General features: G+C 48.7%; 1 protein-coding gene across 3 annotated transcripts in view; it reads right to left on the bottom strand.

The window, feature by feature from the left end:
- Rab3gap1 (RAB3 GTPase activating protein subunit 1) overlaps window positions 1-14,829 on the bottom strand; it is a 258,809-nt gene that overhangs the window by 24,884 nt on the left and 219,096 nt on the right. For all 3 annotated transcript variants that reach the window (XM_077687422.1, XM_077687420.1, XM_077687421.1), the window contains exons 16-20: window positions 13,864-13,918; window positions 11,620-11,848; window positions 11,423-11,517; window positions 10,502-10,639; window positions 58-285 (exon numbers count right to left, since the gene is read on the bottom strand). In XM_077687422.1, coding sequence (XP_077543548.1) covers window positions 58-285; window positions 10,502-10,639; window positions 11,423-11,517; window positions 11,620-11,848; window positions 13,864-13,918 — 745 coding nt within the window. The remainder of the gene's footprint in view (window positions 1-57; window positions 286-10,501; window positions 10,640-11,422; window positions 11,518-11,619; window positions 11,849-13,863; window positions 13,919-14,829) is intronic.

Genomic DNA, 14,829 nt, shown 5'->3' with positions numbered 1-14,829 from the left:
TGTACAGCACAGAACAGTGTCATTTGAGTAGTACAGAGCCCAGCCCGGAGCACGCACCTTTTCAGCCTCCTTGGTGTCATCGAAGAGGCGCTTCTGGCGATGTGCGGGCGTCGGGCGTGCCGTCTCCCACACCTCCTGCCAGGTGTTGCCCGGCAGCTGCATGCGGTGGCTCAGGTGGCCCTCTTCAATCACCCGCCCGCTCGCCTGGTCCACCAGCGGGGGCACCCAGTCCCGCGGCGAGTACCAGCGTACAAAGTCGCTCAGCGATGCTCCCGGGTTGGCCGCCTGGGTCCAGCAGGCAAAGGCAGCATGTCTCGGTGAAAATGAAGCAGCTCATTAGGTGGGCCCTCCACTGTTTGACTCCAAAGGGATGAGATGCCACACAGCCTATCTTTGAAGGAAAATGTTTCGCATGTGACTGACAGTGCTCATGGGCACATGCTATTTGCCAAGCAATGGCCACGAGTACAGGGCAGAAAACATATGAGGTTTTGTCACCGATTACTGGATACATCCAAATTTTTTTGCATATACCCCTGCAGTGTGTCAACAATGGTTCCTGGGCATTTCATCACACTCCTAATAGCCGTTTCATCAAGTGTATTTCTTAATCCCTATTTTTCTCTTTTATGCCGTACAATAAAAATGCATATGTTGCATTTTAAGCTAATACTGTGAATAAGTGCAAGCTGGTTCTCACCTGTGAAGGATATACCTGTGGCACTATGCTTAGTGCTTTCTTTAAAAATTGTGAGCAGTGACTCTCAGAAAGTCCTGAACAACAACTGCCACTCACTGTCACATAAATTAGCGGCTATTGGCTTTCCTGGCAGCTGTGGCTTTTTTTTTTTTGGCAAAGACGTTGCTGACCACTGCATCATCATCTCAAGTTTCTTCTCCATCAACTGGTGTTTGAGCAGGTGCCAAATACTCCCTAATGCATTTCTTTAAATTTCTTTCTTTCAGAGAATACCCCTACATATGCTTCCCCAGCAAAATGCAGCACAATGCCCCTTGCACTTTGCAAATCCTTTGGATTCAGCACATCAAAAAGTATAACTTACAAAAATTATGACAAAATAACTAAGCAATGTCACAGTACGAATACTTAGGGGTTAAAAAAGTAGGCATGAAAGGGTGGATTTCACAGGATGGGTTAGGGATAAAATAAAAAGATGAGGGGTGATGAAGAAAGGGGCTATATAAAAATAAGTATGCAGCTAAGGGATAAGAAGAATGGAAGAAGTGATAAAAATGTCGCTTCACAAAAATGAAAAATATAGAATCATTCTAAAATGCTACTACAGTGTGCAGGTCTCTCACCAAGAGTGAAAATCCTAGGTATAGAGGTCAGGCAGCATTGAGCTTGGTTTTGTAGTGCAGAAGTTGTTCTAGAAAATATTCGAAATTTCTGTGACATATAGCCTTCTTATAGCCTTCTGTGTATCATTTATTGTGTAACGACTTTGAGTTTACTCGGAGCACATACAAAAAAAAAAGGCACAATTATTAAAAGAAGAGAACATTATAAAACTGATCAGTATTTGCACTCATTTTCGAGTTTTGATGTAGCCACATGTGGCTGGAGGAGGAAGTGTTAGTGGCAGTTTTGTTCGAATGCCCGAAAATGGGGTCAACATTTGTCAAATAAGGCTTTCGAATTTTTTCAAGTGGTGGAGGAAACGATTCAGGTACTAGATCAACTTGCGCTTGATGAAACGGCTTCGATGAATAGATGTTTCATAAAATGTTCGGTCGAGGAGCAGGATGAAGTCAGATCTACTAATTAATACTATATAACTGCCCTGATGCTATTGCTGCTAACAAACCCATTGTTCTCAAGCATCATATTCTTTGCTCATAAAAAAATGAGTCAACTCCTCATACCCCAACTATGTGCAAAGAAAGTTAATTTTTGTGAACACGGCAAAAATTGAACATTTGGAATATTTCCCACATACTGAATTTTGTAATATGCCCACACAAGAAAAGTCTGTGCACACAAGAGAAGAAATAGGTACTAGCACAATGTGCAAACTTGTTTTGATTAGTGCAGCACATAGCCTATTAAGCCCTTGATGGCATTAAAATTTGAACTCAAACCTACAGCTATTAGTAATTGTACATAGCATGAGTCATTGAAGAACACATAAATCTTTCGCAAAGGCTAAGGGCACAGTACATGATGGCACATTTAGGCACGTGAGCTTGCAGTCTGCAATATAGCTTTATTTTACTTACACTACTGATGAAAATTACAGAACATTGACATGGTGGTATGTTTGAATGTGTGTTTTCCCTTCTCATATGTATAATAAAAGAGGCAAGAAATTATAAATATTGCAGTTTCTGAAGCCTACAGCATATTGTAAAACATTCGTAAAGCTTGACTTCAATAAAAACTGACACCGACCAAGAATGTTTCACGAGTATAGTAACGGACTTGGCAGTTCACACATGCGTCGCAGCCCTGGAAAGGGACGCAACTTTGCCACAGTGCACGCCTACTGAAGTCTTGGATTTGCGGCGGCTCCTGAGGTTTTGCCTCGAGAACGCGTACTTTACTTTCGAGCACACGTTTTACAAGCAGGTACACGGGACAGCGATGGGCGCTGCCGTATTGGTCACAGCAGCAAACCTTACGATGGAGTCGCTTCAGCAACATGCCCTCAATTAATTTGTTCCGTCCTGCGCCCAAAACCTTCTGAAGTTACGTGGATGATTGCTAAAGTGTGATCAAGGAGGAGGCACTGACTGAATTTACAGCGCACCTGAATAGCATGAATGACGCAATCAGGTTTATCGTATAGGAGAAGCAGCCTGGCCAGCTTCTATTTCTTGACGTCCCGGTAAAATGCGAAGGAAAATCCCCGACGTTCAGCGTGTACAGAAAGAGCACCCATATGGGTCGCTACCTAAATTTTAAGTCTGTGAACCCTGCCTCCTACAAACGGTGTGTAATCACCTCGCTTGTAAGCCATGCGAAGAGGGTTTGCAACAAACCGGAAGATGTCGCTGCCGACATACAGCATGAGCATAGGGACCTGGCTACAGTGGCTAGCCTGACTCATTTGTGCGCTCCGTGGAACGTCAGCTAGACTGTTCTGCACTGTCCGGCAACACGCATCCCAAGCATCATGTTCCGATACCGTACGTACCTGGAATTAGCAAGCACTTGGCATGTGTTCTGTGCCCCTACAGTGTGCAGGTTGCGCGTGCCAACACAAAAGTTACGGCACTCCCTCGTGAACGTGACGGACAAGCTAACGAAGGAAAAGTTCCCAGGCATTATCTACAGCACACCGTGTGCAGACTGCAATCGAAGCTATGTAGGCGAGACAGGCAATTTTCAGCAAAGGCTCAAGGAGCACATGTACGACGTAACAAAGAAAACCGTGTCTTCTAACACTCTCACCGAACACGCAGAAGCAACTTGCCGAGAAATAGACTGGGCCAATGCAAAAATAATCTAAAAAGAGAAGAATCGGACTTCACGGTTTTATCTTGAATCCCTGATAATCCAGACCGCGGAGCACACACTTAATCGCAATGACAGTAACTTCCCACACGTGTACACACGTTGCCTATGTAACATCTTGAAGCCAACATAACCGGATCACTTTCGCCATAATTCTATAAATGCCCCATATTAGATTATACAAAAATACTACTTTACATGTTGGCTACTGCAACACTTGCAGAAAGAAAGCAACAGCTTCACAAAGTGGCTGCCTGTTTTGTCAACTCAGACTTCGAAAGAGACACTAATGAGTTCAGCATTCATCAACGCGTGACTTACTCCTGGAAAACCTGGAATTACTCCTGGAAAACGTGGACACCAGTTTCAGCAAATAAACACGAAACGTTTTACAGTGGCGGTTCTACATTGAATATTGAAGGTCTACGGATCAAGACCGTAAGGGCACTTCTCACGCCCGCGATCCGCCCGGCTGGCTTCGCCACAAGGCAAGCGTACGTTGCCGACTTACCCGCACAACACGCAGCGGTTGGCATTTCGGCGCGACCCCGAAGCATCGCAAAGAAGCCAAACACGCACAAAGAGCGCGAGAGCGATTCGTCAGTGCGGCGGCGTAATTGTCCCACTCGCGGGCGAACACCAGAACTGTCCCGTGGGGGTGTCAAAATGGGACAAAGGAATAGATGTAGGTCACGCGTTTAGCCTTTGCCTTAGGAGGAAAAGAAGCTAAAGTGAGCGGCGCAGGCTCTCACGCTCGGCTGCTGTGGTCGTGGTGCGGAGCCCCGCGCAAAAGCCGCTGACGTTGCGCGGAGCGCCCAGACCCCAAAGCTGTTAGCAACGAAGAAGCGGATGCGTTCCCTTTAAAGATCCAACGCTCATATACGTGAATAAAGGCAACGTGATATGACGTTCGGCTTTTGCAAAGACGGCATTAGTCCAGCCCCACGCACACACCCAGTGGGATCTTGGCGACGAATGATCGTTTCGCCTCTCTTTAATTGCAGGCTCTCTCACGAGCGCGCTTCCTCTGTCGTAACGCTTCCTCCTTCGCTTAGCGGCTCTAGTCCGCACCTTACGCGGGCTGGAACCGTGGCATAAACTGTGGCAAGAACCGGCGCCACTCCGCCCGCTCACGTGGTGTGCCAGCCCGTTTATTTTATTTGCAGGCTACGATCACGCCACGACCCACCCACACAGGGGTTTATGCAGAATTTCGATTTTTTTTTTTTTTGGGGGGGGGGGGGGTGTCGGTGGGATGTTTGGGGGGGTGTTGTATAAATCCCTAGGCAGGGTGCTTGTGGTTGTGGAATCTTTTTTTTTGGGGGGGGGGGGGGGTCGAAGTCCTTCTGGGGGGGTGTTAGGGGGATGTGTATAAATCCCTGCACCCACAGCTGCCGTTACGGAACGGCTTCCGTGCAGCGGGCGCGACACACCCTTTTTGAACTTGGCGCCGGTCGCTCACGTGACGTGCTGGGCATGAATGCCATGATGTATGTGGAAACTAACAAAGTAAGGAAAGGCACATTCTTTCATTCACAAAGGTGTTGTGGCTTAGTTTCAATTGAGCGAGCGAATAGCGACGACCCGTCGGCGGCCGGCGGACGAAACGCTGGGCCGACTGACTCGATCGGTAGGTCGGCTGGTCGGCGAACCGTGCAGTAGCGCAGCCATTTTCCAGCTCATCTCCTGCTGACGTCACACGTAAACGCCACAGAAAATGGGCGAGCGTAAAGAGAGGAGGACAGCATTTTCGAATTGATTTTTCTACTAAATAAATTCGCGTAAACGCGGCCAGAGTGGTCGAAACAATGCCTACGGACTCCGAACTACAATTTGCGCTAGTAATCCCGCAATGTTTACAAATCACTTCAGTGTCCCTTTAATATTATTAATACCACTTCCAAATTCTGTAAGTGGTCATTAAATATAAGGAGACATACGAAGCAGAACCTTATTAGCGACGTGCAACCACAGCGCAGAAAAAAAAAAAAAAAAGAGGGGTGCCAAAGATGTTAATTTTTTTGTTGTTTGATCGAACGGGCATTCGCAAATTTTTCAAGACAAACTTCGTTATTATGAAAATTTGAAATATTTGACAGGTGGCATAATTATGGGCGTTGTTGGTTTCGGTACGCAGTCCTTGATCAGATCACAAAACAGTTCAGTTTGACCCTGACAGTAAAGCTGCCTCAACTTATTACGAAAGTAAGTGTTGTCTGACGCCTCACATTATAGGGTTATTATAGGGTTGAAATAACCCGCCGCAGTGGCTCAGTGGCTACGGCGTTGTGCTGCTGAGCCCAAGGACGCGGGTTCGATTGCCGGCCGCGGAGGCCGCTTTTCTGATGGAGGCGAAAAGCAAAAACGCCCTTGTGTACGAGATTTCGGCGCACAATAAAGATCCCCAGGTGGTCAATATTAATCCGGAGCCCCCCGCTACGGTGCGCCTCATCGCCTGTGTAGCGTCGGCGCGTTAAACCCCACAATCAATCAATACAAAATATCGTAAAAACACGCATTATTTTAGCAAAGTTACTCCGATGGGACCGCTCAAAACCATGCCAGACATTAAAAAATGGCGGACGTGCCTTCCGCAATGTGGTCGCTAGCTTTACTTTTCGCCCACATGACGGCCGCCACATCTGCGTGACGTTACATCATATACGCCACAGCGTGCATGCATGCCTTGGAGGATACGCCCCCCTTTGATACGTGCTTTTCCCGTGCTGCGCGCTCTTTCCCAGCTCCTCCGTGTACAGTAACACAAACGACCGTGCCAGCCCGCATTATGTTGCGTCCTTGCCGGAACAGCCATTCCGTAACGTCTCCTGCTGCGCCGGGCACAACAGGACTGGATGCGCGGTTACATCCAGCCCAATCTCGCGCCACGTCACGGTGTACACAGCACAACGACGTAAGCCACCACGCACCACCCACTGGTAGCACCGTTTGCACTACCTCTGGCCCCCTCACTCGATATGCCCCGCTACCAAGCAGCGAGGACGGGCAAGGTATCGCCTCAAATTCACGGTGATTCGAGTGGCCCATTGACAATTTTGTCCCTCAAACCTTATTCAATTAGAAATACCAACTAAAGCAAAGTATTATACATACACTACTTCTAGCAAGACATCCCTCACTTCTCCAGTCAATAGCCGTCACACGACCCCTTTTGGCATTGATTCGAAACTCTCGTGTCCACAACTCTAGCTGTGAGCACGGAGCAGTCGTTTCAGATTGATCATAAACAAGCGGTGCTATTTTCGCAAAAAAAAAAAAAAAAGAAGTGATTGTGAACCCTCCAAGCCTAAGACGAGGAAAGAGTGCCAAGCTAGCAAGAAAGGGTGGCTCCTTGCCAGGCAATAGGCGAGCGCGTCGATGCTCCTGAGCGAAAGAATGCCCGAGGAAACGCCGAGTCTGCAGCATGAAAGAGGAGGAGTCTTCGTTGCTAGACAACGTCCTGGCGGAGTGGACGCGGGCACAGCGGCTACAGTGGTACAGTCATGTCTCGTTAATAGGTTCATCTTCACAGCGCACAATAACGGGACAAATGGGAGGATAACACTGGACAAGCACTATTTCCGTTATTGTGCGCTGTGAAAATGTATCGGTACCAACTAGCCCGCGGAACTAATCCCCCCTACCGCGACGAATGCCCAAGTGAACAGACGGGTCCCAGTCAACACGGTAACTACTACGTACAACACAGAACATACGGAGTGCTAAAACTCTCTATTATGGACCCCGTTGATGACACCCCGCAAAATGGACGAAATTTTCGGCGACCGCTCTCTCGCATGCCCCGTTAATATAGGAACCCGCAGTCCGGACTATGGACGGCTATTTTGGGGACGAAACGGGTAACTACATGCATTTTTGTCTCTTCATTATGGACACGGGTCCACAAAGCAAAAACAGAAAAATTGACTGGTGACCCCCAGAGGCCCCAGCGCGTACAAAGAATTCACTGTTGGCCGAAGCATACAAAGCCGAAGCAGAGATTTATCTCGGAACGCTCTTCCCTCCAGTACCATCGAATTAGACCGAGAACATTCGTGTTCAGCGAACGCCACTCTAGGGTAGCCACTGACGACAGCGTGACACCCTCTCCCTGCAGTCAAACAAGAAATATTGCCCGGCGCGGCCTACGCCGGAAAGAGCAAGTCCTGAGGCTCGGGACAAGATAACAGAACTATAATATTTCGTGCCGATATTCGCTCCGCCTAAAAGGCACGGCTGTACGCTTCTCTGGTCAGTTCGGTGGAGGCAATGGCTGGTGTTAAGCGCAAACGGGTCGAGCTTTCCGCTCAGCCGAAATATGCCAATTCATATGCGAGACGCCTTCAGCATCTGTTCAATGCGTGAAAGAGTAAAATACGTTGGCATTGATCTGGTGAAGTCGACAGTGCATCAGAGGAACGAAGGCATCGGTGCAAACCCACATCTCATCGGCGCAAACCCACATCTCATTTTTAGCTGATTGGTTTATTTGTTATGAGGTTTAACGCGCCGACGCTACACAGGCGATGAGGCGCGCCGTAGGCTCCGGATTAATTTTGACTACTGGAGATCTAAAACGTGCGCCGAAATCTCGAACACACGGGCGTTTTCTCTTTTCGCCTCTACCAGAAAAGCGGCCGCCGCGGCCGGGAATCGAACCCGCATCCTTGGAATCAGCAGCACACATTTTTAGCTGAATGAACAGTGTTCTTTTCTGCAATGATTATTCCTTAATGTTTGCGTTTTTCACCTTGATTCGTTATTATGGAGACTCGCGTTATGGACGATTTTTCTGGGGAACGGAGCCGTCCATATTAACGAGTCATGACTGCGTAGTTCTAGAACACTGCACAGCGGCCCACTTGGTGCCAACGGAGACGTGCCTTCCTCCTCCTTCCTGTTTTTTTCTTCTCTTTGTCTGTTTATTCTTCTTCATGTCTTCGTTCGGCTGCCTCTGATTGCTACTGTCGGGACTCGTGCGCCCGATCGCTCTCGCACTACCGCCGCATTAACCGGCAAAACGGCTCAATTCTTCAGGCGCAGTCTTCTATCCGACAGTGCGCAAAGTTGATACAACCAAGTTGCTGTCGTAACGCTCGGCACTTGTCGCGTGCAAGCAGTGGAGATCGCACGCAGCGCGAAATGCAACCGCGAAGAAAAGTGGGACCGCGTCTCGGCCGTGCTGCAACGCTACGTCACGGAAGCGGCACTCGTCTCCGCCACGCTTTTCCAGCGGTTAAAAATGCAAACAAAGGTGACCCGTCAAATGTAAGCCGAGGTTGACGGCCCCGTTGATTCTATTACTCAACGTAGCTACTGCGCGCCGGGCCACCGTACTGCGCTGTGCTTGCTATAACCTCTAGGGTACGCTTTTTTTTTTTTTGAGGCGAGGCGAGGCGAATGCACAGCGGCGTTACAACTAAGGTAGCTGTGCAACACCACCCAGTTACAAAGCGGATGGCGCTAAACATCAATCGTCGTCGTCTGCGATACCAGAAGAGAAAATCTCTACGGCAACTCCAAGTGTAGAGCTTCGCTTTTTGAAGCCTGAGAACGTTGTCTGGGGACAAAGAGCTCTATATAACCAAAGGGATGAAACGTGCGTAATTTCTAGACAAGAAGGAGAAGCGATATGACACATTGCGTTAGGACGCGATAGCATTCATCCCAACCTATTTGATGGATGCCATGGAGGCGAATAAAAATATATTATAACACTCGCAAAAAGAAAGCAGAAAGGAGTATATATAATGAACAGCTACATGCCAGCTCCCAGATACGAAGAGCTGGCATGTAGCTGTCCAATAAATCATATCCGCAGGAGTCTACCAGGTACAGCGAGACCCGAAAACAGCGGCGATCAAACCGCACAGTTCCGCAAAGAACTAGCGGCGCTAGAAGAGGACGCTTGTTAACAAAGTTAACAAAACGGAGCAGGCTCTTGTATCTTTCCGGCAAAGGCCGTGCTGGAAGCATTACGCCGAGATTCGGCAAGAAAGAGTCCTTTGGAGGACTCCCCGTCTAGCGCAGCGTCACGCGCGCCGTGGAGGCAGCATCTTACCCAGCTCCTCACAGCGCGATGAGAAACACTGCGCGGAAAGGGAATGCACACGCAGATATCAAATATTTGATCACCAGCAATTAACAATCATTAGCCAGCAGAGCTCAATGGAAGTCGATGTAGCAGTACGCAATGGAGGGTATACATAAACGTAGGTCCTTTTCATGCATCAAAATGCGTACGCATGAACAGGAGAAACCAAACGTCGCGTATTTCGCCTTAATTTTTAGCAGCCCAAAATTAAGGCGAACTACGCGACGTTAGGTTTTTCCTGTTCATGCGTACGCATTTTGACGCATGAAAAGGACCTACCTTTATGTATAGGGCCTCAATTGCGTACTGCTACATCGACTGCGCACGCTACGACACTGCACAACGCAAATCAAAGTGCCTAAAGGCGCATAACAGACAGCCCCGCATGCAATGCTATAATCCTCCCCCCCCTTTCCCCGGGCAGGGCTGCAAAGTGCTTTACAACAGTACCGCGCGACTGAATGAAAGGCCAACTTACAGGCAGGGGAGCGAGCGTATGGCCTCCGCGCCATACTCCGCGATCACTCCGCGCGCGCGCGCGCGCGCAGGGTGATTGCGGAGGCCGTGGCGGAACGAGCTTCGCAGGGGGCCGGTCAAGTGGTGACGGGGGCAGCCACAAAGTTCAACAGCAGATCAACCGAAGGTCTAACCAGACTTTTGCCTTCACATTCTTGCAAAGTTCTAAGCATCCCCGGTAATTTGGAAAGGGGGGGGGGGGGGGATCGTTAAGCGCTATCTTGGTCCCCAAACGACGTTAAAAACGCCCTCCAGGAGTTTCGGCGGGCTTTACAGTTTTCCGCCTGAATACGCCGAACACGAACCACCAAATCAAATGTGAACCACCGTGTACCCGTGTTCCTCGTGGCCGACGTTCTACGAGAAAAACCGGCAGCGAAACAACGAGAACAGAAAAGGGCACCGCCACGCACCTTGAAGGCTTCCATGTCGGAGAAGAGGCAGGCGGTCTGCATTCGTGCACGCAGCACGGCGCCCTCGGGGTTGGTGCCGAGCTTCTCCAGCGCCTCGGCGTGCTGTTCCAGCATGTCCTCCGTCATGGGCGAAGGATCCTGCCGGTCGGGCAAGATGACGAGGGCATGCAGGGCACCGCTACGAAACGACTGCTACCGAGGCAGAGCGCGGCAGATTTCGCGCCGAGAGACCGCGCGGGGTGAGGAGTTTCCGATCAGACAGGATCGATTTAAATGCAATGAAATCACTAAAGTTGTAGCCGAGGGAAAGAAGCGCAGAAAGCGTCAATTTATGAAGCATGTTGAAAAGTCACGACACAGCAACGCTTTGCTGGAACAATCTGTTCTTGCGATTGTTGCCCGACATCGGCCGCTGTCGCTTCACGATAGATATTATTAGTGATATGTTGACAAAAAACACACAGAAACATATATAGCCGCAAAAAAATCGGGTGGATAAATTGGCTAGATGGCATGAGAATTGACGGAAGTCGAACACACAAGCACACACGAGAGAGAGAGAGAGAGAGAGAGAGAGAGAGAGAGAGAGAGAGAGAGAGAGAGAGAGAGAGAGAGAGAGAGAGAGAGAGAGAGAGAGAGAGAGAGAGAGAGAGAGAGAGAGAGAGAGAGAGAGAGAGAGAGCACAAGAATGAAAACTTGACTGGGAATATGAACGTCGTAATATTTCGTGCAAAGCTATAGCGAAACGCGTGGCGTTGCCAACATTGGTGAACTTCCTGTTCCTAAGACCCGATGAGGGCCTGCGCTGCCACGCGTGACCATACCGCAGGAAAAACGAACTGCTCCGGCTCTCGGCAACCGCAACGCGAAGTTGACACATTCATTACAGCCCGGAAAGGCTGGACGCGGAGGAGCGCCCACCTGCGTTAGCGGGATGTAGAGCGGCTCGTTGGTCCCCAGCAGCGTCATGTCACCGCATCGGTGCCGCACACCCTCGCGCACGGGCTCTTGCTCACCTGCGGAGGAGCACAAACGGGGCAGTTGTAGCTGGGGGCAGAGAGAACGCGTCCCCGACAGGACGCGCAAAATGCTGCCCGGGAGAACAATGCGGCGGGAACCTGCAGCGCCAGAAGCCGCCGACTCCTTAGAGGCGTTTCCCACGTCGCCCCCGGTATTGTCTCCGGGAGGCTCGCCCTTGTCACCTTCCGCGGCCGTGTCGTCGGGACACTCGTAGAAGATTTCCTCGTCGCTTTCGCTCGACCCAGACTTGGGCTGAGAACCAGACTCGTCGGTCGACACGGGGTGCCGCTCTCGCTTCTTTTTCCTCTCGATGCAGCAGTTCAGCATCTGCACGCCGCCGAAAGCGAAACGCTGGCAACGTGGCTTCACCCATCGGTGGAACTCAAAACCTCGAACGGGGAATCAAACGTAGACGGCACAGTCTGAACTAAGCTACTTAGTACTTACTAGCGACAGCATCTCGTTCTTCTCGAGTTCACACCAGTGTGCATTGAGAACGCACACAATATAGAATGGAAGATCACTTCCTCAAGGCAGCTGAAACTTGTGCTTTGTAATCCCGTCCCTGGAGGAGCCGCCTGACGCATCGCGGCAGCTAACGTCCTATCCACGTGCTCTGATCTGCAGGATGTGCCCAAGCTTATACTGTCTGTATATACTGACAGTATATATATATATATATATATATATATATATATATATATATATATATATATATATATATATATATATAAAACGCTACGTAGACTTTGCTATTCAATAGCTATATATTATTTAGTCTTACACCTACTACTACATTGCTGTTACAGCGCACGATATATAATGCTACAGGTGCATGTGTGTGGACGGTGGCACAAAAAGTGCGCGCGCATGTTTCAGTGCCGCAAAAAGGGGATCCTGAAAAGCGCAGAAGGTGCAGCACCCCCCCCCACACACACACACACCCAGACATCATCATTGTCCAGCCTTTTCCGAAATCTTTGCCTCGTGTGTAAAGGTTGTGTTCATCGCAAAAGTGCTTGACAGCGTATATAATACACACGTCCTTGATTGATTGATTGATTGTGGGGTTTAACGCGCCGACGCAACGCAGGCGATGAGGCGCGCCGTAGTGGAGGGCTCCGGATTAATTTTGACCCCCTGGGGATATTTATCGTGCGCCGAAATCTCGTACACACGGGCGTTTTTGCTTTTCGCCTCCATCAGAAAAGCGGCCGCCGCGGCCGGGAATCGAACCCGCGACCTCGTGCTCAGCAGCGCAACGCCTTAGCCACTGAGCCACCGCGGCGGGTAATACACACGTCCTAAAGCGAAACTATATGCCAAAAGCCTGTTTCGGTATGTTTAGGCGTAAAGCTTGAGCTACATATCATTTGCTCATAAAAAAGTGTGATAAAAATTTGCCAGGACAGTTTTAAGCATATTTTAGAGTAAATAATTTCCTTCTTTTGCCCTTACAAGCATCCGCTAATCATCTGGGTGGGTTGATTGCATCGAGTATGTAAGCGGGAAAAGTGTACGCATGGTTTATGACTGTCGATACTATAGTTGTCCACGTTCGCACACTTTTTTTCGCTACTGAAAACGGTACGTTTTTATTACAGCGGAACGAACAACAATAGAAATATACGGATTTGATTGTAACAAGTAGATACCAATTCAAAAACAGAATGTTACAATATATCTCGGCTGCACATGCCAGACTTTGAAGGGTTCACTTATGGGCCAGTTGGTAGTATATGACACTCCCAAGGAAAACAGCACGACGGCGGGACAACAGAAAGGATTCACAGCGCGTGTTGTGTAAACAGTTTCTGTTGTCCCGTCTTCGTGCTGTTATCCTCCAAAATCAGATCTAACGCTTCAAAGAAGGGCTTCTAAGTGTTGTGCGCACAGCCCAATTTGAAACAGTGAGCGCAATAAAGGCTGGGCAGGCAACGAAACGCTCATGCGCCATTAGTTATCGAATTACCACCCTCCTCAAACACTTAGAGAGCCAGCCGGCCACCAATTAACCCTACCGGCGGATGTGACCCTCGCGCCTCATTTAAAGTGTTACGTCGTGTGCACGCGAAGTGCAACGCAACCGATTCATTCTTTTGTTCTGCGCGAAGACGCTCGAAAAGCGATGCGCATCGTACCAACGGCTTCTCAAGTGTGCTCCTCTGTTTCCCGACTGCCTGCCTTTGCTCTGCTACGTTCGCTGTTGAGCCATCCCTTAAAGATAAGAAAGGACGAAAAGATATATCAAGAGAGTAATTTGATTTAATTAAGAAAGTCTGAGCCAGAGGCACTGCGCGGCAGTTATTCGCGAAACGTCCGCCGCGCCACAGCGCGCATACCTGAAGTTTCTGATGCAGGATCGAAGCAGCCAGGTTCGGTGAGCCAGGCTCCAAACTGTGAACAGAAAAGACAAGAAAAAATATATATATATAACTAAAACGACGTTTGTACAAAATAAATGTTAACAGGCGTAGAGTAACACGATCTTGTGTTATGACTGAGAAGGCGGAGTCATAAAAGGAGTGTACTATATGTAATTATAGTATGCTGTGCTTCCCTCACCGATATATATATATATATATATATATATATATATATATATATATATATATATATATATATATATATATATATATATATATATATATATATATATATATATATATATATATATATATATATATATATATATATATATATATATATATATATATATATATATATATATATATATATATATATATATATATATATTTGTTACGAGGCTGGGTGCCGCTGGTACACACTGAGGGAAGCACAACCATCACACCTCCTCTTCTTCCGCGGGAACTCGTCGTCGCACAATCCCCGTTCGTTTAACCTGTGGCAAATCCCCCCATAACCACACAGTTTGTTAGTCGCCTGTCAGTGCCTCGTGTCATTATTCCCCGGAGGAACGAGCGGCGTCGCGGCGCTATGGGGTTACAGCGTCCGGCGGAAAATATGGCTTCAATCGTACAACATGTACAATGTCTGTAGAAGTAGCGTGACTGGACGGTGTCGACGCCACAGGGGAGATCTCGTACGTTACATCGGTAACTTGGCGCAAGACGCAAAAGGGACCACAGTAGCGGGGCAGAAGTTTTTCAGAAAGGCCGATACGGCGGGTAGGTTTCCAGAGGAGGACAAGGGATCCCGGAGCGAAGTCCGCCACCCGATTCCTTCGGTCATAAATAGTTTTCTGGTCAGCTTGGGAGGAACAAAGCCGTTTTCGGGCAATATGCCTATAGCATGGTCAGAGCGTCCCAGGCGTACTCCGATCGCAC

This window comes from Haemaphysalis longicornis, unplaced genomic scaffold (assembly GCF_048455015.1).
Source record: "Haemaphysalis longicornis isolate Haplotype H1 unplaced genomic scaffold, Haemaphysalis longicornis Haplotype H1 scaffold_1, whole genome shotgun sequence".
In the NCBI taxonomy this organism is placed as follows: domain Eukaryota; kingdom Metazoa; phylum Arthropoda; class Arachnida; order Ixodida; family Ixodidae; genus Haemaphysalis; species Haemaphysalis longicornis.
Note: the sequence above shows the minus strand (reverse complement) of the source record. Positions and strands in the feature narration are given on the sequence as shown.